The 27675-nt window shown below is 38.5% G+C and overlaps 1 protein-coding gene across 1 annotated transcript in view; it reads right to left on the bottom strand.

Moving 5' to 3' along the window:
• Positions 1-325: 325 nt before the first annotated feature.
• The window catches only part of SLC9A9 (solute carrier family 9 member A9), a 182598-nt gene continuing 155248 nt past the window's right edge, over positions 326-27675 (bottom strand). Inside the window, exons 16-17 of the mRNA XM_053951725.1 lie at positions 3885-3990; positions 326-3380 (exon numbers count right to left, since the gene is read on the bottom strand). Of these exons, the coding sequence (XP_053807700.1) occupies positions 3159-3380; positions 3885-3990 (328 nt within the window). The 3' untranslated portion in view covers positions 326-3158. The remainder of the gene's footprint in view (positions 3381-3884; positions 3991-27675) is intronic.

The following is a 27675-nucleotide window of genomic DNA, read 5'->3' as shown; positions in this document are numbered from 1 at the left end:
CCTGTTTTCAATGAGGTTACCAAATATTGCACGTCTCTGTGAAATTTATCATAGTGATCTGATATTTTCAGTAGAGTTTCTTTTTGGACTGGCTCTGCTGTGTAGCCAGGATTTGTTCCACTGCTTTCAAACTTAGCAAAATGCTCTTCATAGTTCTGTATAAAATGCTAGTTATTACTTTTGAAACCTGAAAGGTTTAGTAGTATTCCAGATTTCCACCTTGCCTCACATTTTGGCCTTTGTTTTGAATATGTAGTCACCACATTTTTTGACAATATATATTACATTTCATTTTCCAAGCAGACTTTTATTAGATTAAGTCAGATAGAAGGAATGGCCTCATATTTATAATGAATAACTTGCACATTCAGACACACATTCTGTGATATTGAGTAGTTTAAATCTCCAGTGTATAAACTGTAAATTAACATTGAAGACCTCTCTTAACATTCATTACTCTGTTTAAACAGTCATGCAGAATTACTAGCTGTCAGTAATTTTTTCTTGAATACAAATATGTCATTTGTTCTAATGTTGTTACTGTCTTGAGCTATGTGTCATGAAAAGAGTATCTTAAAATAGGGAAATGGTGAGTGTAATAGACAATTGGGACTCTTATTGCAATTTAGCGGAAGCTTCAGGTTTGCTTGCAGCTCATATTGCTAATTTTCCTAAAAGCCAATGATACTTTGGTTGCTAAGCATGATCCCAGATGATAAATACCCTTCCTGCTGGGACTACTGATTCAGCCTCTTTGGTAGTCTTAGCATAAAGATCTGACCTGTGATATGTGAAGTATGACTTGTCTGTCATAAGGGATGACTTTCTTTACCAAGTAAAGTAGCCCTTTAAGGCATAGGGGTAGAACAGTGTGAAAAGTATTCGTTGCAGACTTTTTTTATAAACAGAATTTCAGACCCCAGAGCTCTCCATTTATCATTGTACAAATGTGAGAAGCCTGGATATAGGCACAATGAATAAATCAATCAGTAAGCCCCTGTACAGTATGCTGCTGGATGCATTTCAGAATAGAATCTAAGAGCAAAACTATTGAAGAGCTTGTAATTTCCAGTTCATGTTGCAGTTGTGAAAAACAGCTTTGCATCTTCGTTATGCTACAGCACTTTATTGATTTCCAGTATAATCTAAGGACTGGAATCCATGCTTCTCAAGAAATTTAGTAAGCCTGGTGACATGCCCTCAGTACTTCCAGAGGCTGAAACCTGAAACTGGCTGCTGAAGTCAGGATGGTGTTAGCGCCTACCCCAAGAGCTTCTTGCTGTGTTGCCACATTTTCACCTCACTCCCGGGTCTGCCTGCTTCTCTTTCCTCTGTTCTCTGCTGTCTCCCAGTACTTGGCCACAAAACCTTCCCTCCTTACCCATTCTCCATCCCTTCTTGCAAGCTGCTGCATGTCTTTTCCCAGCCCATGTAGCTAAACAAAGCAAAGCAGGAAGTTGGAAATTCAATAGTTCCAAGAACTTATGCCTGAATATTATTTGTTTTAAACCACATGGGGATTAAGGCCCTTTGAAGATTCTTGATTAGAATTTAGGAAAAAATAAAATGCTGGTTTAAGCTTCTGATCTTTTGTAACAGCACATACAACTCCATTGTGTTCAAATTTATGCTTAAAATGGTTGTTCTAGAGTCACATATAACCAGAAATTAATTACACTGGAAAATAATGACTGAAAATTGATTATATTTGTATTCTAAGTTTTATTTTTGGTGAAATTAAGACCTATTCATCTTTAGGAATATTAATAGAGAGAGTTTGATTTTTATCCTTCTAGATCACAAATTTCTTCTTGCCCATTATCTTTATATGCTAAGAATGATCTTCCTTAAAAGTTCCTGATGTTTTGACTTTCTTAGTAGGAGCATCATCATGCATAGTTAGTTGAAACCTCTGCTGTGAGGAAAGGCACAAGCTCTAACAACAGAAGCCTGGCTCTGGTTTTGCACTGCTTAGCTCTGCTGTGTGCCAAAGCTATCTGAACTAATGCTTCACAGTATTTGACAGCCAGCTGTATGTATGGCTGAGCAGTTGGTTATCCATTTACTGTCTTTATGCAGAACAATGAACACTTTGAAACCTCTCTTGTGTGGTGTGGATTTTTTTCTTTCATATCTAACCACCACAGTCTTCATTTCTAGCGTAACATTGAGTGCCCAGCATAAGTAGAGAGACAGACAAATTTATCCTTGGAGCAGGCAGTCTGAAGATATAACTGTTTAGCAGAAATATTTGATTAGAAACAATTCTTCTTAAACAGTAAAAAAAGAAACATTTGAATTCTTAAATAAAAGTATATGTTCAGAATGATCTTTCAAAACAAAGCCTTTCCCCCCATTTAAGCTTTGTGTGTTGCCAAGCAGTAATGACAAATGCCTTTGGAGCAACTACTGGTTTTAAATAGTGGTTTTGCCTATTCAGTGCTGCCATGAAGGGTGTTTGTTGCTGATTTCATACACCTCGATGTCTCCTAGTATCAGTGTTCAGTTTGTGGCAGCTTAGTGAAACCCTCTGTGGACCAGGCTATAAGGTGCATTTAGAAAACAAATATTTGGCTGGATGTCAGGAAGAGTCTGTACTGTGGGCATGAGGCTTTATCTATCAAGACTGAGGTGCTGCAATGCATGTTTTAAGCATTCTCAGATCACACACTCCTTGGATAAGGAATCTTCTGCTTCTTCCTTATAAATGTAATAGCTACTGAGTAGTTATGTGGGGATCTTGTCAAGACCAGTTGTACAAAAGAGCTGTCATCATGTGAGCAAGAATGTTAGGAAGCTATTTCTCTCCATTTCCACTTACTGAATACTCTAAGTGATATTCAAAGGCCTGTGTACATGTGAGGGGCACAGTACAACCAAGCGCTGAGACAAAACATTACTGTAATGGATTTACAGTAGGCTGGTACTGCCCTATGCCTTTATCCTTAAAACTGCTACAGTCATAAAACCTGCATATAGTTGTAGATATATGGATATGATAGCAAACTCCTTTCCTGGGAGGAGCAGGCATTTAGTTGCTGAAATCGAAATTTTCTTTGATTTTTGTGCTTAGTACATTTTTTCTGACCTCGGTTTACATAACAGGATCTTTTGTTTCATTGTTTCTGTCTTCTTTCTTGTGATTAACATTACACTGCTCATGCCAATGAATTCTTCTGGGGTTGACCTGCAGTGTGTTGAAGCTGGAGTTTGTATCCTCCTAATCCTAGGTCTCCTTCCTGAATATCTTCCTTGCCTGTAGCCTGGATGGAGGCTGTGCTGTCCTGTGCTGGCACTGGTATGTGAGCAGATGATTCATAGTTTTCAGTCAATTCATCATTATTGATGATATAAACAGTGTCACCGTCCTTCAGCTGGTCCTGTATTCAAACAAAGAAAAAGATCTGTGGAAGAGAGACTCTTGAGGGCGATTTTTGTTAAAGCTTAAATGAACAAGAACTCTGATGCAATTTCACTTTCATTTTGTTTCATTACTTGCTTATTTTCTCAGGTGTTCATTTACCATCTTGCTGATTAAAGCCAATAGTTAGTTACCATGTTCTGCTCTCAAGCAGCATTGAGGAACATAACCTACCCTTCAGATGTTTTAGATAACTTCAGTGCTTAAATATTGCTGATGGGTAGCCAATATTTCAGCATCTGGATGAATTATTTAGAATATATCACTCACATTTGAAGTTCATAGTATTTAGTGGCCATTCATGAAAATGTACCTCGTTGTCTTCTTTACAACTGAAGAAATTGTGTAATTCTTAGCATTAAAAGTAAAAAGTTTTAGAAAGGGGACTGTACTGAAGTGTTCAATCTGAAGTGGCAGGTTTTGGCTAACACCTTGAGCACAACAAACCAAGCTGGGTACTCACCCCATATGCCCTGGGGCTGGTCAGAAGCCTGGCCACAGGGTTGCACCATTCAGGCAAGGTTGATGTGAGAGGTGGCCCAGCGTGGGTTAGGAGAGGCTTTAGATATCTGTGAGGTTTGTTAAAGGATATTTGCAATAGAGATACTGGTGGCAACATGCTGCTCTATTACACTTAGAAATTTCATTTTAAAGCACAAGAAAATAATCTAACTAAATGGAAAAATATAAAATACTATATCCTTATCCCCCCACCTCCCCCATTACTGCATACATTCACCTGTCATCAGTCTTGTTGAATGTTTTCCAGTAACAGGAAAAAAACAACCTGAAAGCTCCCCCAAAACCCAAACTCATGATGCTCAAAGCCTGTCTTGAAAGGCTATCAGAATGGCTGGAGGGAATGTCATGGCATACATAATGCAGCAGGAGCTGAAATACAGGAAGTGTATACTAGATTGTCTCCTGATCAAATTGCATAAGAAATCACACTTGGAGCAAGACACAGAAGAGTAAAAAGAACAATTTAAGATGCCATTCTACCAGCTAATTTATATAAGAACAGGTGCAAATGTTTTCTTAAACACATATCTTTAGCCTTTTGTAAAATCAATATATTTCTTTAACAGACAAAGTGTATTTCCTCAAATATTAAATTCCTTTATCACTGGGAGTGCATGTAAGTTTTTCTCTGTAATATTTATCTTCAACATTCAATGCATTTCTTTTCCACTTCATACATCAACTCTTCTCTACATAAAATTATGTAAGTTAGGAACAGACTTTATGCTATTGTCTCATACCTGGCTTTCCAATCTTTTTATCCAGAAGTGCTTTATTGAGATAAAAGAAAAACCTGCTCATCTTGAGCAATTACATCATCTGCGTGTCTGTCAATAGCAGCTCTCCCATGAGTCCTTCAAATTGCCTTATCTTCTCTGCCATTTTTACTCGCAAAGTAATTTTCAGTGTTCTTTGGGAAGCAGATCTGTCAGCTATTTTTGCTGCTAGGGAAAATTTACTTCATTGATTTGTCATCCCACTTTTTCTCCCCTGCTCCTTCTCTTGCATTCTTGCTTGTGCCATCTTCCCCAATCTTTCTCTCTGCCTCCTTAAACATGAAAGGAACAAATGTAACAGAAGTGAATCAGGTTCTGCAGCAATATTGTAGAAATACTGAGGAAGGAACGCTGAGCCTTGGGCCTATCCACACCAGTGCCTCCTTTTCTTTCATTGTTAGCTGTTTATGGTATCACTGCTTTACACACAATACAAAATCTTTATACTGAAGTGATGTAAAATATTCTTCCAATCTCAGTTAAAAATTGAAAGGCTAAATAATTTGCTGTGTCCTATATGCTACAGACATGGAAATTGTTCCATAGTGGTGTTTGTACGTGCACATTTTGTATTTATTTTTAAAAGTTAAGCTGCATCTGTCAGAAGGTTGGGTGATTTCTTCACCCAAGGTCATATACTGAGTTTGTGTGAAAAATTAAGTCTACTTCAGAAAAGATGGTGGGATCTTAATATAAATTCTTATCTGAACCATGATCAAGGTGAGAATCTCATGAGGTCTAATTGTGGCAGGAAAAATTTAGATTGGTCTCACTTCTGTTAGAATAAAATCAAGCCAAACAATCTTTTCTGAGCCATTCCCATTTTATCTGAAACCTCCAAACTGCCAGGCTATTAAGACCTATTATTAAAAAGCAAAGTATGAAAGCCATTAATTAGAGTTGCTCTGTTTTCAGCACTTCAGAAAAACCTAATTAAAAGGCCAAAAATGGAAATACAAGCCTCATTCTAGTTTTTTAATCTTTGGGAATATTTGCTTTGTTATTACAAACAACTTGAATTGTTTGAACTGAGTTGTCAGACTGAGCATGAAACATACAGGCTTGTAAGGGAAGCAGCATTTGATTATACTGAGTTCTGTCTGCTCTGTTCTTTCATTCTTTTCCAGAATAAGTAATTGAAGATGAGTATTACTCTACCTTTCTTAATCTGATGATGTCTGAGCTAGGCCTTACTTGTAAGTGGCCTTATAATTTCCTAATGAGCATTTATCCCACTCTGTAAAAATGAGTCCTGGTTTTGCCTGTGCTAGCACAGAGATTGACCACACAGAGTAGGAGGAGCTGTGTGCTGAAGCAAACAATCTACCCAGCCACCACTGAAATCTTCAGTCCCTTGAGCCACTACTACTTTTAGCACAAACTTTTGTCTGGTGTGTTTAACTGGCTGGCATTTATGTATGTGGACATTCTAAAGTTGAGTGATTACTCCATTTTGCAACAGGTTCTCTAAATCCCCTTCATTTTGCATTTGCTCTGACACATTCATTGTGTGCTGTCCGTGCTTCTGCTCTGAAGCCTCTTGAGATGCAGTTTAAAGTGAATGCAATTTTCTTGTGCTTGTTGTGTTGATTCTGTAATAAATTATTTATCTTTGTTCCTTATTTAACTAGTTATTATTCAGCCCACTCAAAGAACTTAAATTGCACTGGCCTATTTTTCATTGTTTTAATAACCTATGCCATAAATGTTTCCTCTTTATAGTTGACACAGTTGCTTTATATTATTACAGACATAACCACATCGTTTAGGGCAGCATAAAAGAGGAAGAAAAATCTGTGTGCAGTGCTGGCATTTCAAAAGCATATCAGATGTGGGTCCTACAGCATTTTAAGGCTGGCAAGAAGCCTTATCACACTCCAGCTGCTCTGGTTGCATCTCCAGGGAGATGTAATTTAAATAGTGTAATAGAAAAAGGTAGATGTTGCACTAAGGCTGCTTTAAAAATTTGGAGAAACGAAGTGCAAACCTCTTGGCACAACAGGGAAATTACAGTCAGACCAAGTTCCTGCCTGCCCCATTCAGGGATGGGGAGAAGACAGCAGGGCAGCTGCTTTGCCCTCCAGCCCTCCCTGGGCAGCACAGCCCACCCACACTACATAACTGCCTGTCTTAAAGAATGCTATTAATATTGGAGAAGTGGCAACTTCTGAGTTGTGAAACTGGATTAAGGATGCCAATACAGGCATGTGCACAGAATTTTAATGCATGTATAATGCAGGAATGTTACCATGCCCTGCTTTTATATCAAATACCCATTTTCCCATTGATCTCCTGGCTTCCACTCTCAGTTCACATACCCAGAAATGTTTACCCTGGTTTGCCTCATTGCTGTTTTACCATCCCTTTGCCCAGGCAGTTTCAATCTTGCCAGGCATAGTTCTTCTCCCTTTCTGTCTCACTGACACCAGGCTCAGTACCTAAATCTGTTTCCTCAGTCCTGGTTCAGCTTCTGCCTATTCTGAGTTTGACTGGTCTGATGTCCTCTTTGCTCTAAGTGCAATGTATTTAAAAATAATCTCATGAGGATTTATCAGGAACCAAACCATGGAATTGTGATTTTTTTTTAAAACATTGTCTGAAACAAATATATATTATTGAAATCTTCCTTCTGTGTAGCTCCTGCTTCACAAAGATACAGGTAACCTGAAAACACATTTTTAAGTGAGAAGTCACACATAAATCTGAGGAGAAATGCTGCTGCTATTAGCTATATTGCAGAATGATTAGGTTTTCCATCACACAAAAAATTGAAGATGTAGAAAAAAGTTTTGACTTAATACTAGTACAAAAAATCAGAACCTAAAAATTTCTGTGACCACACTTCTTTTAATTGACAAGTTCTGTCAAAATTTGAGGATGCTAGCAAAAATCACTATCTTTTTGATGAAATAGCATTAGCATGTTCAAATAGAGAAAGATATTCTGGCAGAAATGTTGTGGCTGTTTAGACTTGGACTTCAGAGTTCACTTTCCTTTTGTTGGAGGAGCAGAGTCCTAGTCCAACTGTGGCTCTGCTATGAAAAATATTATAGTAAGAGAGAAATAACTTGCTGGGGGGGACACCTTCCCCCCAGTAAACCAACCAAAACAACAAAGAAATTCAAACCCAAGCACCCCACCCACCCCCTTCAACAAAGCAGCAGCTGTGGTCCCAGGTGGAAATACACGTGGCAGCTCTGTAAAGCCCTGCATTTGGCCCAAAGGTGGTTTGCCTTTTGCCTCATCACGTAATGGGGGCTCTGTAACTGAAGGCAATCCCATCCTCCTCAAAGGAAAATATGCTCTCACTTTATTTACTATTAAAAAGCCCCAAAGTATAGGAATTTGTATGTTCTATATTTGTATCTTTAGATTTTTGTATCTAGATACAAAGTATATAGAATTTGATACTAATCAAAATTGCATAGAAGAATTTTTCAGAGGATGTTTTCTTATGTCATACTTCTATAAGTGCACAATTGTTACATATGTTGTTTGTTATTCTGCTGCTAGGTGCTATATTTCTGCTGCAGGCATGAATCTCAAGAAGCTAATGTCACCACTCCCCAAATCCATCCTTTGTGCAATGTTTTTAAGATTTCTTGAGCTCTTCAGCTTTTTGTTTTAGTGTCCTTTTTGTGAATATTTTGGAGTCTCAATTTGTAGATTACTTATGAGTTTTTTAATATTACTTTTTGTTGTGTTTATGAAGAAATATAATTAAGAAAGGTACGAAAGTAAAGATGTCACTTCTATTTTTTCAATCTGTTTTTTGTAATAAGGGGACCTCACATTTTGCTCTTTGTTAGAGTTCAGTCTGTGTGTGTGTGTGTGTGTGTTTTTTTAAAGGATTATTTGGTATCAGTTGTGTTCCTAAGGAGCAAACATTCCCATTTTGGTTGTATTTGATTGGGAGCAGGCAAACCATGAAACTTTCCTCTGGCTGAGCTGTGCACGTGGCTGACTCCTGCTAACAGCTGACTGAGATTATTGGGGTGCTGAAGAGCACAGCTTGTGTGCATGACTGAGCTGGGGAGGCACGGAGACATCGCCAGCTCTGGAGTGCACGTAGAGCAGATTAAAATGCCCCAAAGGAGGGGAGGTGTGTTAGAGGGAGCTCTCCTCCTGGCTCTTGCAGGAGAGGATGCTCTACATGCTCTTGTGTACCATGGAATTTGTAGAGGATGGGGAGCTATCAGTATAGACTGGTTGAAAAATTGGGTAATGGTGATGTTAGATGTAATTGTTAGAATAACAGATGTGTGTTTGAAAAACCTGTGAGATCTATGGTGATTTTACATATAAAGGTAATCTGCACTGTGGAGAAATCACTAAATCTGGTATAAATTATGTTTTAATTTTAACTTATAGCTGTTACTAGCAAATTCTGTTCTAGTCCTTTGTGACTTTTTAAAATCTTTTCAAGGAGTGGTTTAAAAAAAATTAAAAAGCCTGCTACTGTTGTAACTTAAAATACTAAACAATTGAGGATGAAAGGAATAATACTGTAGCTCTGCAAAGTCAAATCATCAGGTCTCTTTTTTTTTAAAAGATTCATTCTTTCTGTCTTTGTCTTTCTCCTGTCTGAAAGAAGGGAGAGTAATGAAAATCAGTATTAATAAGATCTGGTTCAATGTGTATGTATGGGAAAGTCTGTCTGACTTAAATTCCAGATCCAGATGTAATGTCAAACCCTAAGAATTAACTCTGCTTTTTTTGCAGAATAGGGCTAAAAATTTGGTGCTTTCAGCTTTGAAACTGGAAGCATTGCAGAGATGTGGGCAAAATGGAGGAAGTTAGTGAAAGCAATCTTAGTTACATCTTTTTATTTATAAGTAGCTGCAGACTGAGAAGTGGCTTGTTCTCTTATGTGTGCTGAGTAAAATGTCTGGGGGATTTGCAGACCACAGTCTTAGTTACTTAGACCACTACTTAGTCTTGTAGTTAGCTCCCTGAGGCAGAGCAGAAAATTGAGATATCTTACTCAAGTTATTTGAAGTCTATTATATCCTGAATATAACGCCTCCATGTAAGTAAAAATCAGAGACCTAAATGGAAACCTGCTTATATAACTGATGAGTGGTAATGCAGCTACTCTTAAAAGTGGAAGGATAGAGCATGCAAAGGATGGAAGAATACTCATATAAGATGAAAAAAGAATATATGAAGAGACAAATTACCATTAGAAAAAGGTTTGGAAGATGCAGACTACATGAGGCTGATAAAGAGTAGAAGAAAAACTTTCCCTGCCATCAGTTGTATGATAACAAGACAATTACTCTTCATCTGACAAAACCCAGCAACAGTCCCTCAAAATAGCCTCCCAACCCTCCCCAACAAAACAAGCACTACCACCTCCACCACCAAAATCAAAACCAATCAGATGAAAAATACCAAAAAACTTACAAACAACTAAACAGCACCACCAGAGATGCATAAGAGTCAGCTACACACAGTGAATAGGCAAGACTGCTGCACTAATGACATTGGTGCTCACGACATGCATGGGACTTCTCTGAAAAATGTGTGTGATTTTAGGCTGACATCATTGGTATCCCCTATTTTCAGACACCTTTCAGCAGGTATCAAGCAGACATCTAGCCTGCCAGTCTTACTTTTTCATCAGCAAAGAGAAATGGCCAAATCCAAGACCATTAAGTCCAGCACTGAAGGATAAGACTAACTGGAATTAATTGAGGTTAGGATGAGCTTCTTTCCCTTTCTTGACTGTAAAACAGTCTAAACAATTCATTTAGATGTAGATGCCTAATAATTAAGTATCTAAAACTTGGTGAAATGAATCTCATTTCAGAAGGTGAGAATATAGAATTCCTAAGGCAAAATATAAGAAATCAAACACAATGTCCTCCATACCAAGGAAACTAGGAGTATAAAAAGCATCTGTTTTCATAATTAGAAAACATTAAGTTAAATACATCTAGAAGAAAAAGAAAGATAAAAAGCATATAAATTTCTGTGTAAGAAGTATGGCACCAAACCCAGCAAAAACTTCAAAAATGTTTAGCTAGTGAAAACCTGAGTGAACATGGGATTCATAAAAAGAAATTTGACCTCAGAAAACTTAAAAGGATTTCCTGGCATGTTTTAAGGTATAGAAATTTCTCAGGACATTCCAAAATTGCTCTGCCTGTAGTTTGGCAATAGGGTTTCTTTTCCTGCAGAGGAGGAACCTCTGTACATGGTACATTTAACATGATTACAGAACTGGAGATACCATTGGTATGAGTAAGATAAATTATTGCATTAGAAAGGATGAGCTCTGTTGTGACCTGGCTGTGCACAGACCCTTAAAGCCTTAGAAAGTCTCTGGTGCCAGCTGCCTCAGGTGAGATCACTCTGAAGCTCTTCACTTGAAGTGCAGCTTTTGTATAAAACACTTGAACCCTGGTGCTGTCAGAGGGAACTAATTTAGAAGCACAGGCAAGTTAGCAGGGGTTTCTGCACTCTGTGTGGAAGATTGTTTCATGAGATTATCCTTGGCATCACCATCTGGCAGAGAAGTATGCCAGAAAGCAGATGTGTGAAGAATGTGGACTGGCAGCAGTTACACCCCTTGCTAATGATAGTTTAATACCAGTGGCACCACAAATCTAATCATTTGCAGGGTGCAGGGAGAATAAACCTTAACCATTAAATGCAGTGACATATAAGTAAAAATTGATTTTGATCAAGTAAATTACTTCAATATCAGAGAAGAACAGAGAAGGTCTGATTCAAATGAAGTGAAAGCTTTCAGAAACCTTTCATCAATAAATTATGTCAGGTAATGAATCTGCACCAAGACAGCTCCTGAGGATAGCAGTGGTTGTAGTGTCTCTATCCTGGAACAGGAGAACCTTGGAACCAGGAACATGATGGAGGTAGAAGGTAACAAGAGAATAATGTGAGCAAGATTTTCCAAACCAACGGGCAGCATTCTGTTCAAACTAAAATACTGCAGTGAAAGCAAGGCAAGAAAATAGCTGCTAGAACTTTGTGAGTAACAGCTGGATTAATAGTCCTGCTACGGGCCTCTGGTGATGCAGATGGAGAGCTAAAGCCAAAGCACCAAAATTATGTTCCAATAGAAAAATAATTATTAGGCATTTTTCCAAGAAGTCAGATGAGATACTTAATCAAATACATGAGATATAGCAGCATAATAATAGTTAAAATAGTTCACAGATCTGTGGAGAGGGTTTTTGAGAAATCTCCAGCTTCTGCGTTGCCACAAGTCAAAGAATGCTCTCAGAGTTTTGAAGGTACAACTTGAAAGGAAAATACAATCCCTTATGAGAAAAATCCTGTAAAGAACTTCTTTTCTTACAGAATTTAGTAGAAGGACAAGCAACAAAAGTGGAAGAAGTCTTGGAGGAACAATGTCTCTTTTTATTCTGATGCTTGCTTGTTTTCGTAAGGATTATAAAAAAATAGAAACAAAAGTGATAATTCACTATATATTTTAGAAAAGAAAATCTGTATAAAGATAATAGAATCTCTCTTTCTTTGTCAGAAGATTGGTATAAAGAATAAAACACGAGATTGGTGTCATGTCAGAAGGGAACAGTAGCTCCAAGGAAAATGAAAATTCTGGAAAAGCTTTTTGAAGACTGGTACAGTAGTGAGGATAGACTGGAGTGCTACTCTCTTAGCCCAGTATGAGTGTACAAACAGAACTTGTAATCAGGGATGTGTGTGTCCCTGTGGAATGTAAAAGCAGGATCCCAACATGAGCTGTGCTGGGTGAAGCCTTTGAGCGAGCTGGCCGCACCTGCAGAACATACAGTGTAGTCATGGAAATATAGCATTGCTTTTTGTGTGATTGTGAGAAACCATGCTCATTCCAGATATGGAAGTAGATTCAAAAGCTGTGTGGCAAGATCAGGACACGGTTTGGCATTTTTGCAGGAGTGTATTTTACTAAGTAGCATGTTGTACTTCTGGCCAGATTGGTAATGAGTAAGAAGTGCTGGGACTGGCTTAAAATAAGCAGTCCTTACATCTCCCTGTGCTGAGCTGCTGAGAGCAGAAGAACCTTTGTAAAGTCTTGCTAATAGAAAGTCTGTTTAGTTTAACACAACCTCTGAAAATCAGTGCTCCTGTGAGCAGGTTGGTCCAAGGACTGCATTTGGATTCTCCAGCAGCTTTTTCTAATGTGTAACCCATGTTACAGACACAATTAGCTAGTTGGATGAAGTTGGAACTCTCTAATAGGTTTGTAAAGAAAGCACATTAAGAAGGGGAGGGCTCAGTGTTGAAGATGTGAAGACACATTGCCTAGGAATAGGTTCTGCTGTGATCCAAAGAAAGCAGCCTTCTGGCAAGCCAGATCTTTGCTGTTGTAAGGATATTTTAATACAGAGAGAGACCCGCTAGAAAGCCCTCACAAAATAATGTTCCCTAAGAGGTATGGAAATTCTAGTGCAAAGAACAAATGAGGATAATTAATTGTGGCACATACCTAAGAATAAAATAGGTTAGTGAAAGTGGAAAGAAATATGAGGCATTTATTCTAATATTAGTTTAAAATTCTGAATAGATAAACCAGAATACTTTATGAACACTGCCAGATTAAAATAACAGAACAGAGGATACATATTAAGAGATTAAACCACCTTTTGATCAGCAGAGCAACTTAGCAAATATAAATCAGAAATAGGAAAAGCAGATGGCAGATCTCCAGCCAGGATGGCTCATCACCCTGCTCCTGTCCCTGCACTAGTCTGGAGCAGGACAATTGTCTTGAGAGGGCCTGAGGCTTTCCTGTGAGCTGTGAATGCTGGCAAGCTGTGAGTGGGGACAGTGAAATGTGATGGGCAAAGCTGGAGAAACATGGGGCAGGATGTGGGTGGGAACAAGACAGATTTTTGCAAGTGTGACAAGTGACTTCTGTGGTTGGCATCAGTCCCTTGTTTTGATTGCCTGCACACTGCACACACACACTGGTGCTGCCCCCGACACAAATACAGATTGTGATAGAGGTGGGGAAAAGTACAGTACAGCATGAATGAGCATGAGGCTTTTTTCATGCTGTGTTTTATTACAGGGGGAGAGGTCACTTGTTAGGGTATCAGTCATGAGCTGCTCATAATACAAAAGCCAGCAATATTGTGCATGAGCAGGTATAGCTATTCTATGAACATGATTTGGTTAAGGAACACGTTTATTGAGATCATGGTTTTTCTTTCCCATCTTTGAGAAGTCCTGCATGAATTTCTGAAATCAATACAGGATGAAAATTAAGTGTCTGATGGTCAGGAGTTCAGACTTGATAATGTAAAAGACCATGTGCAGCCTAAAATTCAGGCTTTATTAATTTAATTAACACCTTTAGAAGGTATTTGTAGCTAGGAAAGCCATAAAAGTACTTCAAGTTAATCCCTTCTGCTAAGTTAGTTGATTGAGTATCTGAGAAAATATTCAGTTTTCTTATTACATTTTATTTTGGTGTTCCTAGTTGTCCTGGGTTATGTCTGTGTGACTACACTTGCTAAACCGTATCTAGTTACTTAGCTCTGCTTCATTTATCTTGCTAGCATTCTGTAGGAGCACATCATCTTGGATCCTCTTTGTTCTCCAGCAGTGGAATAAGCACTTCATTGTCTTTGTGTGTGAACCTGTAGTTCTTCAATGAGTTTTACAATCCTGCATTGGCTTTGTACTCAGTTATAGATATTAGCTTGAAGTTTGTCAACAAAGCAACACTTAACTCATTTAGCATATTGAGAAAAATGCTTTGTGCAATTTATTGAGATTTGAAGTAGTTTTTCTTTGTTCTTGTTGTTAAACTCCTGTCTCTAACATAGAAGAATACAATTACAGTAATCAACTATTCTCTCTTATTCTGGAAAAAAAAATCTGCAAATTGCACTGTAGATCTTGTGGAAATTGACACCAGTTCAAAGATTCCTCTGTTTCCCCAGAACTGTTGTTAGCAAGGTGCAAAGGGAAAGCACTATCTCAGCCAGAACATTAGTGATGAATGGCATTCAGAGGCTCAAATGTTTATTCTACTGCAGGTGTTGAACAAAATAGGTATCCTGGCAATAGATACTTTCAGTACTGTCACAGAAGCTGACTTAAAGCCCAGTTAAGTAGACTCAATCTCTGTGAACATGATGATGATGAATGTTTCCCTGGTGAAATTACCAGGCAGTGGCAGTATCTACAGCAAACAGTTTGGTGTGTGGCCATAGATCGCCCTGGATAGCCGGGCCATCTCTGCATGCTGTGCCTTTCTTCTCTCCTGTGCCCTCCAGTTCCTATCCTGGTGCTTTGCACAGTCTCTGTTTCTCCTGACCAGGAACTGCTTTTCCCTCCTTTCTGCCTGGCCAGTGGTGCCACTCTCTGTGCTCCCCGAGGGGCCGGAGCGAAGCTGTGTGTGACCAGCTGTGCATGGCTGGAGCCTGGCATGCAGCAGTGAGGGACGGAGCTGCGCTGGGACAGGCTGGTCCCAGTGCCTCTGCCTGTGACAGCTTCTCTCCCAGGGGCAGTGCTCATCTTCTGGGGAGCTAAGGGAACTCCAGCAGAGATACTGGTATGGTCTCCAGAAATCTCATCAGCTTTTTGTCCACAAGGCTTAATAATGTGGCAGAAGCTGATATCTGGTGTGTGAACGATCATTTGTGGGTGTCCATGTCATGAAAGGTTTAAATAAGCTTGCCTCTCTTTAGCTATGCTTCCTCAGCCCACAGAAATAACCTGAAAGGGTCAATTTCCTTGCATTCATTTGTATCAATGGCATAGACAAGAGATTGAAACCTTTACTAAAAATATGTATTTTTCACTCTGTAAGTAATTGTTTTCCACAGCACCATTGGAGCAGCTCCCTCTGCTATTTCTGGCTTATACATGTCTAGATAGTACACAAGAGCTCTCTTGTCTACAGTCTAGAGGTGTATATGCCAAATTATTTAGGAAGCTTGGCCCTTCCTAAATTATTATTTTATATATCTGTGCACGATGGTGGGTGTTGTCCCAGATTTATTCATAGTAGCTCTTGGTCCACTCTCAGGAAAACTGTTTGATCAGTGAGGGATTTGACCTAAATTTCTGCAAGACATTAAATTATCCTTTATAATAGAAATATCTTTGATTTCTCAGTAGGAAATAATTCTGGGTTTAGATGCCAGACAGTTCAATGAAAAGTCAAAATTTTTCCAAGGGCTTTTTCATTTAGTTGAAAGCTGATTTTGCAGTTCAAAAAAATTTGACCATCACATTTAATACAGCTTTGTCTGACTTATGATAGTAGTCAAGGACAGAGATTTGTAAATACTTTGGATTGAGGATGGCTATGTATGTCTGACCTCACTACTAACAAAGTCTTTGAACTACTTTTGAAGGAAAAGGGTAGTTCAAGGACGTGGAGTTACGTGGAAAATTGGATAAAATGCAATGTGTTTTTAACAAAAGCCAATTGTGTCAGATTAGACCAGTATCTGTCTTCGATAAGAACTGTTTGGCTGGGCAAGGTTGAAGTAGCAAATCAAATCTATAGATGTAGTTTTAAGTAAGGCACATAAGGTGCGCTGCCTCATGGGACATTATTATTTCAGAGAGACAAAAGGGAAAAGTATGCATTTGAAGACAGATAAAAAATTAATTTCCAGTTTAGCCAGCTTGGGTCATCTGAGAAAGGGCATTTAGAAAGGGAAGAGAGAGCATGAGGGGTGTGCCTCAGGCCCAAGTCTTGGCAACAGAGAGCTTTGAATCTGGTGGTGTTGCATGGCTGTCCTTTGCTGTGCTTGTGAATATCATTTACTATAAAATGGTATGCCCTCTCTGTATCATTCCCTCCTTGATTTTCTTATTTCTAGTTGTTTTTCTCAGTATCACACTGATTGTCACTCACAGTAAAGCACTCTGACATATGAGAAGTGCCTGAGACGTGCATGTTTCCTCTCCTGTCACTCTGGGGCACTGAGGCATTGTCCTGTGAACCTTCTCAGGTGAGCAAACTGAAAGGAACCTGTGACACATGAAGTGGAAGGAATTTAAGATGCAGAAAGGTTTAATAGCAGAGCACTCTTTTGACCTCAGAGTTTTGACAAAGAAACTCTTAAAACATCATATTGAGAGGCAAGCAGAAGACTTTTTATCCTGAGAGAAAAGATGACAGCAGATTATCTTTTATGGCTGCAGTAACATTGCCTGAATGGTTAAATCAGGCTTCTGTGTTTGTGTAAAGATGAGATGGAACTTAGAACAGACCTATCATCATTTTGAGATTCTGTGTGTCAGGTTTTATTTGCCCGCATCTCAGTTCTGTCACCGAGGAACCTGAGAGAACTCATTCAATCTTTGGCTGTAACCTGCTGAGCTACATCCACTTCACGCTCTGTTCCTCGCTTCAGCAGTGTACAGAAAATACTCTGCAGTTTCCTTGAGGAATTGAGACTGGCAGGTCCCAGCTCCCAGGCAGTATCTGTGCCTCTGCTATATCAAGTCATTCTGGTTTACTTAATAGTGCATGGTCTGTACCTGCAGGGTTTGACTTTCAGTTAAGGCATGGTTGATCCCCCTGTGTGTGTGTATGTGATAACATTATGGGGCAGCCTAGCAAAGGGCAGAAAATTCAAATACACAATGCCAGTACTAATATTAGTTTGATTTTTCTCATTGGCAGTGTAATACTTTATAGGAGTTCAAATAGCTAAAAGCTATTTGAACTCCTATAAACATTTCCATTTTGAATGTTTTTTTGGTAATCAAGGGATGATTGTTTTGAAATACATTTGTGATTCACTTTCTTCCCTCCTCCAGTTCTAAACCTGCCCTAATGATCTTTGTCTTTTAGATGCCAAGATAAATTATTTTATATGTGCATTTGTGCTTATATCATGAAAATTAATGTGAACTTGGAGGAGTCCCTGATAACAAGGGACAAGGAACAGCCTAACTGGGTGAATTTTGCAACTGGAAGATTCTGACCTTCTGTCAAGCAAGGTAGACGAAGGGGTTAGGAGAGGAGGGTCATCAACTTGTCATATTGTACTCACTCCTGATGTTTGGATGGAGAGTTGGCAGGTGAGCAAAGCCCTCAATGGGCAGGTGGCTAGAAAAAGTAGTAGCATGTACACTGATCACTCAAACCTGAGCAAAATAGTTTTGAAGGAAAATATAGGCTTTTGTGGATAATGTTGGTTTGTACCATAGTGTACATTGCATGCCAAATGAAAATAGTAGAGATATTTTCTACCTTTTGGAGCTGAAACACTGCAGCTTTAGAAGAAGAGCAAAGCCTTTAGGTGTGCTGCTGTTATTAAGAACGAGATCCTGCTTAAGGGGTTGTTGACTTATGCCCTAGATTTGAGACTTGGTGATGATTGTCATTCTTAATGCCAGGGGGTTCATGTACACAGTATGTCCTTCCTTTTTGTTTCTTCTTCCTTTTCACTCTTTCTTGTCCTTTTTCCTTGGGTTTTCTGCTTGACATAATTTTCACAGATAACTCCCACTCCATCCTTCCTTTCTTACTCAGGATTAAGAATTGTCCTTCTACCTCTGTTTGTCATCATCTTAGCACATGTTATCTACATATTACATTTTCCAGACAGCATGTTCTGTGTTGTCCCTCTCACTTTCACTGTGTTTTCTTAGACAAATACTTCAGAAAAGTGTTAACTAGTTTAAGTTCCTTAAAGTATTATAATATTATATTAAAAATATACTATGTGATAGAGGTAGAGAAAGAAATTATCTGTATCTCTGTATGGTATTATGTCTTTCAGGTTGCTATCCTATAGGGGTGGGAAAACTTTGGTTTTTGTGCAGTGTTGAGCACAGCAGAGCCTATAGCTTGTTACTGATTGTTCTGAGAACAAAGAGTATAGGAGTAATAATAAAAAAGAAGCTGATGATTTTTCATTAATATTGTGCAAGATTTTTCTATCATGATGTTTATAGACACATTTGCCACCATACCTCACCCCAAATGTTAAGTATAAAAAAAGATCTACAGTTAAAATGGTGCCTACTCACAGTTAAAGATCAAAATTAAAATTAGAAAAAGTAAAAACACAAACCCTAAGAAATAACAGTTTGGTGTTTTTTTGTTTGTTTGTTTTGGTTCTGTTTTCTTTCAGTACCCTTTTACCCAGTGCAGGAGTGATTTCCTCAAAATGAGTTTCTCTTTGACTTTTGGGCATTAATGTGCCAATTTTCTTTCTGCTGCTGAATATTATCTGATCCTGAAGCTGGCTACAGTTGAATTAATGTTGCTGTCAATCACAGCTGCTTATCAGAGCCTTATTTGGGTTGAAATTGAAAATTCCTTAATAGTGTGGTGTCAGAGCTTAGGTATTTTATCACCATGGCCAAATGGTGTTGTTCCCTCCCTCCTTGCCCTCTGCATGCCCCATTCTGTCACCAGCTGCAGTGGGAACAGCCTCTGCCGAGCCTTGGGTCGAAGCTGTGCGTTTCACCTGTGAAATGTGAGGGATGCAGTGGCAGGAAGGAGGCGTTAGCTGAGAGTAGGAACCAGCCAAGTTCTTCAGCTTTCCTTGTGCACTGCAGCAACGCTGTTGGAGCAGCAGCTCTGGAAGGTGAAGCTGCCCTATGACACATGAAGCAAGATTCTGATCCAGTCTACCCAGCCTCTTTTTCTAGGTTTTGCAGGATCCTGCTTCCTTCCCCTCTACTGCACAGCTCCCAGGAGATGTTAGAATAACATCATGTCCAGATATGTCCTTAAACGAACAACTCATATTAATAATTAATTTGCTAGCAAAGCTTGTGTTTACAAGGACACTATAACTTTACATTGTGAGCAAAATTTGATGAAAATTATGTTGGGGTCAAAAAACAAAAGAAAGTATCAAAGGGTGTTTATAAAGTCATAGTGGGAAATAAAGTTATAGAAAAGAAATGAAACCGACATGCAATTTTGAAGTATTGAGGAAGAACTCAACACTCTAAACCCACCATTTTCCTTATAATCTTTATGATGGAGTTGTGTAAAGGCATGATTAATAGTTTTAAGTTTTAAATAGTGTTTATGCATAGCATAATATTAAGTCTAATTTCTACCCAGCTAAAACATTGACTTCTGCTCCTTCAGAGAATTCATAAAACAAAGATAAAAGATCCTTTTTGCAACTTGTTTCATGTACCTTCTCTTTATATTTGATATAACTAGGTTGTGTCACATACCCTATAGAAAATTTGGTTTAAATTGGGGAAGCATAGCATAAGCCAAAGCAGTCACATGACTTCTAGCACAGCACAGTTTTGGTGTTTACGAAGTCTTGGGAATCTATCAAATGCACAAGATTTAAAAATTGGAACCAGGGGGAAACAGTTTCTCTCAGACAGATTTTCAGACTCCTTTATCTGCTTACATCTCTGAGTAAATATCCTCAGGTTTTGATTCTATGGGATTAATGTAACGATTCATTTGAAACAGTTTGCAAAATAGGTATAAGTTGTTTGGCTTGTTTCAGAAAAACTCTTGAAGTCTCATGCACATTAGAGTTTTTGATGAAGACAAAGCGTGCTGATGGGTATTGGAGCACACTGAATCCCATTAGCCCACTTGTATGTGTGCACAGATGAATCTATTCACACCAGGAGCCAGTGCAGAACAGATGTTACCTTTGAAAAATTGATTTGTTCATAGAGTTTATTTATTCTGTTTGTGCTATTAAACTTTGGCATCTCTCCAAAGAACTGCTAGAATGCTCAGACTTTTTGCTGTGTTTTGCTATTTAATTTGTTAGCTTTGGGCACATTTATATGCAGGGCTGTACCACTGAAACTTAAATCAGGTAATTCAATCATAAATTAGGTACATTTCGTGTCTAGTGCACTAAAGGTGTCCACTCAAGGTTTTGCCTGACTTAAAGTCAGTTTTAAAATATCTCTGTGGAGCCAGCGTGACTTTGAATAAAGATTGGGTGGAAGTTCTCCACCTGCTTAATGGGGTAATGCTGAGAACAGGGGAAGAGAGACATTTCACAAGTAGCATTGCAGACCAGCAGTCACATAAACCAAACTGCCAGATGAAAATAGCAAGCCCATGCAACACAGTCCTGCAAAGATGGATTGCTTCCCTTTCCCCTTATCCTGTCTAGCCAGTGTGACTGGGCAGGACTTTGTTCTGAAACAGGAATACCCTGTGCCTGGGCTGCAAACACCTCTTTTAAAAACAGAGAAGGAAGTAACTAATTTTTGCAATCAGCAGTGAACCAAGTGTGGTGGTAGTTGCATAATAATGTAGAAAAGGTAATTAACACTTACATGTAGTTATGATATTATTTTCTTATAATAGGCCAGGGGGTGCAGTTCTATAGTCCTTGTTGATAAACCATTTTCTCAGCAAGCCCCTGACCTTCTCATTGGTGTAGGTACTATGTAGTGTGCACAGGAGTTATGGAGCTCCATCTGCTGAGCTTCTATAAAGTCCTTATGAAATATGTTTGTGAAACTGATTCTTTGGGATATTTGGGTGTTGCAGCAGTCATCACCTAACTGCCAGATCCCAAAGTGCCTGTGGGACTTGTGAGCTTTGAGTTCTCTAATAACAAGGCTTAGTCATAAAGAGAATTTAGAGTCTTGATGAGTGAAAATTCACTGAAGCTACATTGAAATGAGATGCTGAGAGAGGGTGGGAAGCAAAAGTTCCTCTCCCTGTTTAGCTCTCTGCTCTGGGGGGCACTCGCATCAGTGGATCTGCCTCGGGGTCTTGTACTAGAGTCTCGTGTTAGATATTCCCTGTGGAAAGCACTGCTGCCTCCCATAACTCCAGACACCTCATGGCCCAGGGGTATGGAGCACATTCCAAAGCCTTGTTTCACATTTACTTTGCCTCATCCAGAGTTGCAAGGTGAACCACAGTGAGGGCTACATGGCATTCTGTGATAGTGTCTGTGGGTCCCATCTGTGATAGCAGTGGTAGTACTATTTACCTATTTAGATGTAAGCCTCAGTTTTCCTCATATGAGGCAAAGACAGGCTTCAGTGCATTCATCTCTCTGCCTCAGGGACTATTTAATAATTTAGACAAGATAAAGTTGTTCTATTGTGAGAAACCAAGAGAACTCTGTACCTGAAGGGGTTTTCTAAAAATTGAGGTTCATTCTCTGATGCGAACACGTGGCTCTTTATACCTCAAATAGCCAGTGAGCTCTGCTGGGATGGGGAGCAAGCTACCCTCAAAGGGTCTTGTCTGCTTGTGAGCACACCTACAGAACAGGAGCAGAGTGACAACATAGGCATGGGATGCCAGGCTTCAGGCAGCTCCAGGATGGCAGCACTTAGAGCTGGGCTGATGGCTTTGCCTGCTGGTGGCAATACAGACATCTGGGCCAGGAATTCACCACCACAGAATTCAGGTGCTTCTGGAAACTGTTCACAAATAACCAGTATCATGTCTGGCCATTTAGATTGATAACTATCACCATATGAAAAGGCTGGGAAGCTTCTAACTTGTTTTGGACATGTTTTCTGGAAATTATAGAACTCTGGTATGCTGCCTCTCACGCCCTTGTATAATTTTACTTGGGTACACTGAAAGTGTGTTCTTGAATCCAAGTCTTGTTCCTTTGGGTTTATCCTATGAATCATGCTATAGCTCTATGAAACAAGCTTACAGCCCTAAATATATAAGGATTATAATGTATATAAATATTATTTTAGCTCAGCACTGCAACCATTTTAGAGAATTATTTACACAGAGAAGCACAATAATATAAGAAATATGTCATGCGAGATGTCTATGCAAATCAAGTCAGTATATACTAAAAAACAAGAAGTAATTGATGCCCTTGGGTGACAGACTAAAGAGGAACTAGAAAAGTGAGAAATAGCATAATAAATCTAAGTATTATTAGAATTAGGAAATCTGTTTAGGATATCTGCCTGCAAAACTGAAGAATATTTTATGGAATTTTATTTACATTAGTTAGCCAAGAAGACTATGTACTGTGCAAAAATGGCAGTTATTCTTTAACTTTGGTTTGGTCTTCTCTGCTTTCAAATTCAGCATGGTCCAGTGCTGAGTGCACTGATTTCTGCAGGCTTAGATGCTTATCCAGAAGATTATTGTCGAGTCATGCTAAGGATTTCCTGTACTGAGAAAGCCAGGTGTGTGGGGCATGGTATTTTGTAATAAAGTGGGCCCTTTCCCAAGGTCTTAACTGCTTTTTTTCTTTTTAGTATCGAGATACACATATCCTTTGTGTGTTTGAAGCTGGATACAAAGAAAAGAGGCTGTTGGAGTCAGTAAGAAAGGTGTTCAAGCAAATACATACAGGAACAAACCCATAGCTAAATGAGTATTTTGGGGGAAACAAAGTAGCCTAAGAACTCAATTTTGCCCACACAAGGTAGTTCTGCTGTAGGAATATTTTTTAGTCATCTTAGTATCATTTTAAACATTAGGCAAGTTGAGTAGTGCTCTGCTAATTAATCAGAAATAGTAGGACTTGTCTTGTCAGCATGTTTTGTCGTTACAAGTTGTCTTGGAGCATTCCTTTACCAACTGAAGGTCTGCCTGCTCTGTCCAGAGCCTGCTCCCCAGCAGCCAGGACTGTGGAAAGGCAATAATCCTAAATGGATCAAGCTATTGAGAGAAGCAGGAAAGCAGAGACAGCTGGCAGCACTGGAGACTTTCAGTGGCAGCACACAGAGAAAGGGGGAGGACTGGCTAGTTTCCTTCCCTGCTCCCTCTGCTCAGGTCAGCATTTTAGTCAGTCACAGATAAAACAAACATCCTGTGCGTAGCTTTTCCCTGCTAGTTTTTTCCCTTTTCCTGGCTTCTGTTCCAGGCACTTTTCTCTTTCCCCATAACTCACTTTTTAAATGAATGGGTAATAGCTCATAAATTTTTTTTCTTCTTTTTTTTTTTTTTTGACATTCAGAATTACATTCAAAATTTCTACATTTAATATACTACATTGTAACTCAGGAGTAATGTGTTTTACTGTTTTTTTTTTCTTTGTATCTAAACCCACAAATACTTTAAAAATATGTTTGACCTTTGTGATTACTAAACCTGAAATTTGTTTTGGATGTTTTTACATCTTGCTTTTCTCTGTCAACTGAACATTGTTATGATTGAGTTAGGTTTGTGTGAGGTTTGTGTGTTGTATTTCAAATGTCTTGTATGGTTTTGAATACATGTTGGCTTTGTGGATTAGTTATAACTTACTCTAGCTTTTAGAAACACAAGAACGGATGCCCCTGCTTGATATCTGGCCAAAGAACACCAGGAAACATTCAAGTTTCTACTCTTGAATCAAAGCATATTTTTAGTTGTAACCTGAAATATGTTTACTAATCTCCTGCTTTGCTGAAAGCATATTCTTCATTGAGAAAAAAAAAATCCTTAGTGTTGTTTGACAGTTACTAAAGTATGAATAAACACAAAGATCTATTTTATTTTTCATTCTAGCTTGGATTTACTACCAGGCATCAGATTTAATAGTAGGGACTTAACAGCTTGTGTGCTAGGCAGCATAAAAATTTTATCTAGCATTCTGCATTTATCATATAATTCAATGATATTTGAGACACATTCTGTCTCTCCTATGAGGAACCCTCGGATACTTCTACTCAGGACAGAAATTAAATTAGTAGTGGTTTTACATCTTAATTTTAAAAAGTGCTTAAAATGGAAAATAATTGCTTGATACCTCATATGTGAAGATATTACTTATCTGTCCTCTGTTCTGAAGTTCATGAGATGTCTTTCACACCTGTCAAAGCAACAGGACCTAATTCTTCTTCATATGGCAGATACCACTGCAGGTACAGACACACCATTGTGCTGTGGTGCAAGGGCACAGTGTCCTTGAGAAATTTAAAAGAAGAAAAAGTCTGTCTTCAAGAAAGTCTTCTTGATCTGGTAGATAAATGTTACTAGATCAACACTGATGACGGCAGTATAACAGAAATCACAGAATATTCTGTGTGGGAAGGGACCCATCAGGATCACTGAGTCCAGCTCCTGGCCCTGCACAGGACACCCCAGGAATCACACCCTGTGCTTGAGAACCTTATCCAGACACTTCTGTGCTCTGCCAGGCTGATGCTGTGACCAGTTCCATGGAGAGCCTGTTCCAGTGCCCAACCACCCTCGGGGTGAAGAACCTTTTTCTAATGCCCAGCCTAAAACTCCCCTGATGCAGCTTCAGGCCATTCCCTCAATCCTGTCACTGGTCAGCACAGAGAAGAGATCAGAGCCTGCCCTTCCTCTTCCCCTCATGAGGAATTTGAACTGCAGTGAGGTGTCCCCTGAGTCTCCTCTTCTCCAGGCTGAACAAAAAAGTGACCTCAGCTGCTCCTCATATGGCTACATATGGCTGGTTTGTTTTAGGTTGGCAGACAGTATTGGCTTCTTCACAGAAATATGACAAATGAAAGGGCACATGGGGAAGACATTGCTCTAGGATTCTCATCATGGTATTAGATAAAATTCAGAGCTCCACCATGAACTTCAAGATAAAGGAAATAAATCTAGAATGCAATAAAGATACCTGAAGGTCACATAAGTATGTCAGCCTACTGTAAACATAGAGCTTTTGAGATGAGATTCAAAGATAGCAAAACAGAGAAAATGTCATAAAATGTAGATTAATAGAAGCAGAATATAAGGCTGTGCCAAACTTTTAAAAATATCTTCTAAATCTAGGGATGCTAGTTAAGAATCAGGGCTTGGATCTATTTAGTAATCTATCAAGACTCTGTGGTGAGATAAATCAGATTCTCAAAGACCAGCATTTTACATAAGCTTCACTTTGTTCAAAAAGTTGCCAATTAGTAGTTAATATTTTATTTATCTGAATAGGGAAAGAAGGTGCATTTTACTCCCTTTCTTACTACCTGTGGTACTTTAAAGGATTTTCCCCAAATTAGATTACTGCAAAGAAAATAATAACCTGGTAAGAGCTGAAGTGAAAAAATGCATGGCACCTCTCAAGTAACAACAAGTGCTCATCTGGCTTTGCCAAGACTGACCAAGGCTGACATTCCAACTGCAGAAACCAGTGAATCGTTCCCTTAGAAAACACATACATCATTTTTCTTCCCTTACAGAGAAAGAAGAGAGAAGGAAAATGTACAGAAATCCATGGAAATGGGAAAAGTCTAATATGGATTTTCAAATAGCTAATGAAATCATATTAATTTTTGGGAAATTATATATTTTTCGTTAGTGTAAGGTGTTTGTAGAATACTAAAATGTGCTTTGTGTTTGTGGTGAGGAGGAGAATAAGAATACACATCTTTTAATGTTGGCAAGTGTGTGCACTTTGGAAAGGACAGCTGCTATAAATTTTTTTTTCCCAGTAGGAAGTACTCTGAAGTCATCAGGCTTCCACATATAAGTAGGTCAAGAAAGACTTCTTCCAAAATTTTTACTTTTTAGCTGCAAACAGGAAAGTATTCCTCATTTTTATGTCCAAAAGGCCATGCTAAACCTGACCTCGAGCTTATGTACAGTTTTACTTGACCTTTATTTAGAATCTCTTCTGCTAGAAAATTGCCTTTTGTTGTCACTAAAAATATACTTCACTGTCACAATGAGTCAGTATTCAAAGAAAAAAGCTTTCAATCCAGTATAGAGGTGGAAATCCTGACTTCAGTGATGTCAGTGGAAATGTTTCCATCTATTCTGATACCACTAATATTTTCTTCCACCTACTTTATTATGTCAATTGCTTTCCTTAAATTTTTTCCCTTCTGTTTTTTTCCCCTCTGGATTACAAAAAACCCCCCATTTATTTAATGGAGCAGCATATGTGTTTGTACATATAGAAGCATTGTTCTGCGTTTAGGCAGTGGCAGTTACATTGTGTAACTGGAATTTTTTATCACTCCCATCTTTATGAAAGTAATGGTATTACTTTTGCTTCTCTTCAATTGTTTAACATGTGCACAAAAACAGAATCCACAAACTTGCTTCTCAATCTGTAATTTCTTCTAAATATCAGCTTTTTTTTTTTTTTTTTTTTTTTTTTTTTTTTTTTTTTTTTTAGCAAGAAGAGTGACCGTGCCTGCAGGCAGCACACTTGATAGCATAAGAAATTCACACTGGCCAGTTTTGTCATGACAGCAGATCTGATGAGAAAGTTTTGATAAAATCTGGAACAATAGCAAAATAGAGATCTATGAACTTAATGTTTTCTTTTTTTTCCAGCAGTTTAAAACATTCTAGGTATTCTTTTTCTCCAAACTATCTTCCATACCATGAAGGCTTTTCCTTTCTATTGGCAAATACTTTTATATCCACTACTTGTGGAGAGGAAAAAATCCTTATAAAGAGTGTGAATCACCTTTGAAAGCAAAGTTGCAAGTTTACTGTTACTGCATCTGTAAAAATGAATATCTGGTACTTAAAGGCTCTGTACTGTGGTTTATTCAGCTGCAAAATGGGAACAGAATATTTATATCATACAGGCTTTTGAAAGAATAAATATTGTAGAGTGATTTGAGACCTGTGCTGACAGACTTTTCTTACACATGCATTAAAGGCCTTTCGTTTGAAAATTGGGCCCAAAGAGGCCCAAATCTGTGTGTATTGAGATAAACAGCTTCCCTTGATTTCACTGGTGCTGATCATGGCCCATACAACTTTGGCAAGTTACACAGTGAAACTGCTGAGATTCTGGGCATAGAAGTCAAAGGTCCTTTACTTTACAAACCTCTGTCATATGCTAAAATTTGTAGTAAGTAGAAATTTCCTTAAGTTTCTTCTGAAAAGTTCAGGGTATTTCTAATTCAGCAGTTATTGACTATTTAGTGTATTTTGTGAAATTTGACTCCTAAAATTAGAGACATTTTTAAAGGGGAGAAAAAAAAATCAGAAGTTGGGCAATATTCTTGCTTTTTATGTCCAAGCAGTATTAACAAATTGAGACATATAGCAGCAGCATGAAAACAAACTTGCATACTGTTTTGACATGTGCATCTCATGGAAGGATTGCTAATTGGTGAAAATGCCAATCATTACAGAAA

The sequence above is a fragment of the Vidua chalybeata genome, chromosome 10 (genome assembly GCF_026979565.1).
Source record: "Vidua chalybeata isolate OUT-0048 chromosome 10, bVidCha1 merged haplotype, whole genome shotgun sequence".
Classification (NCBI taxonomy): Eukaryota; Metazoa; Chordata; class Aves; order Passeriformes; family Viduidae; genus Vidua; species Vidua chalybeata.
The sequence above is the reverse complement of the archived record's forward strand: the minus strand, read 5'-3'. Positions and strand labels throughout refer to the sequence as shown.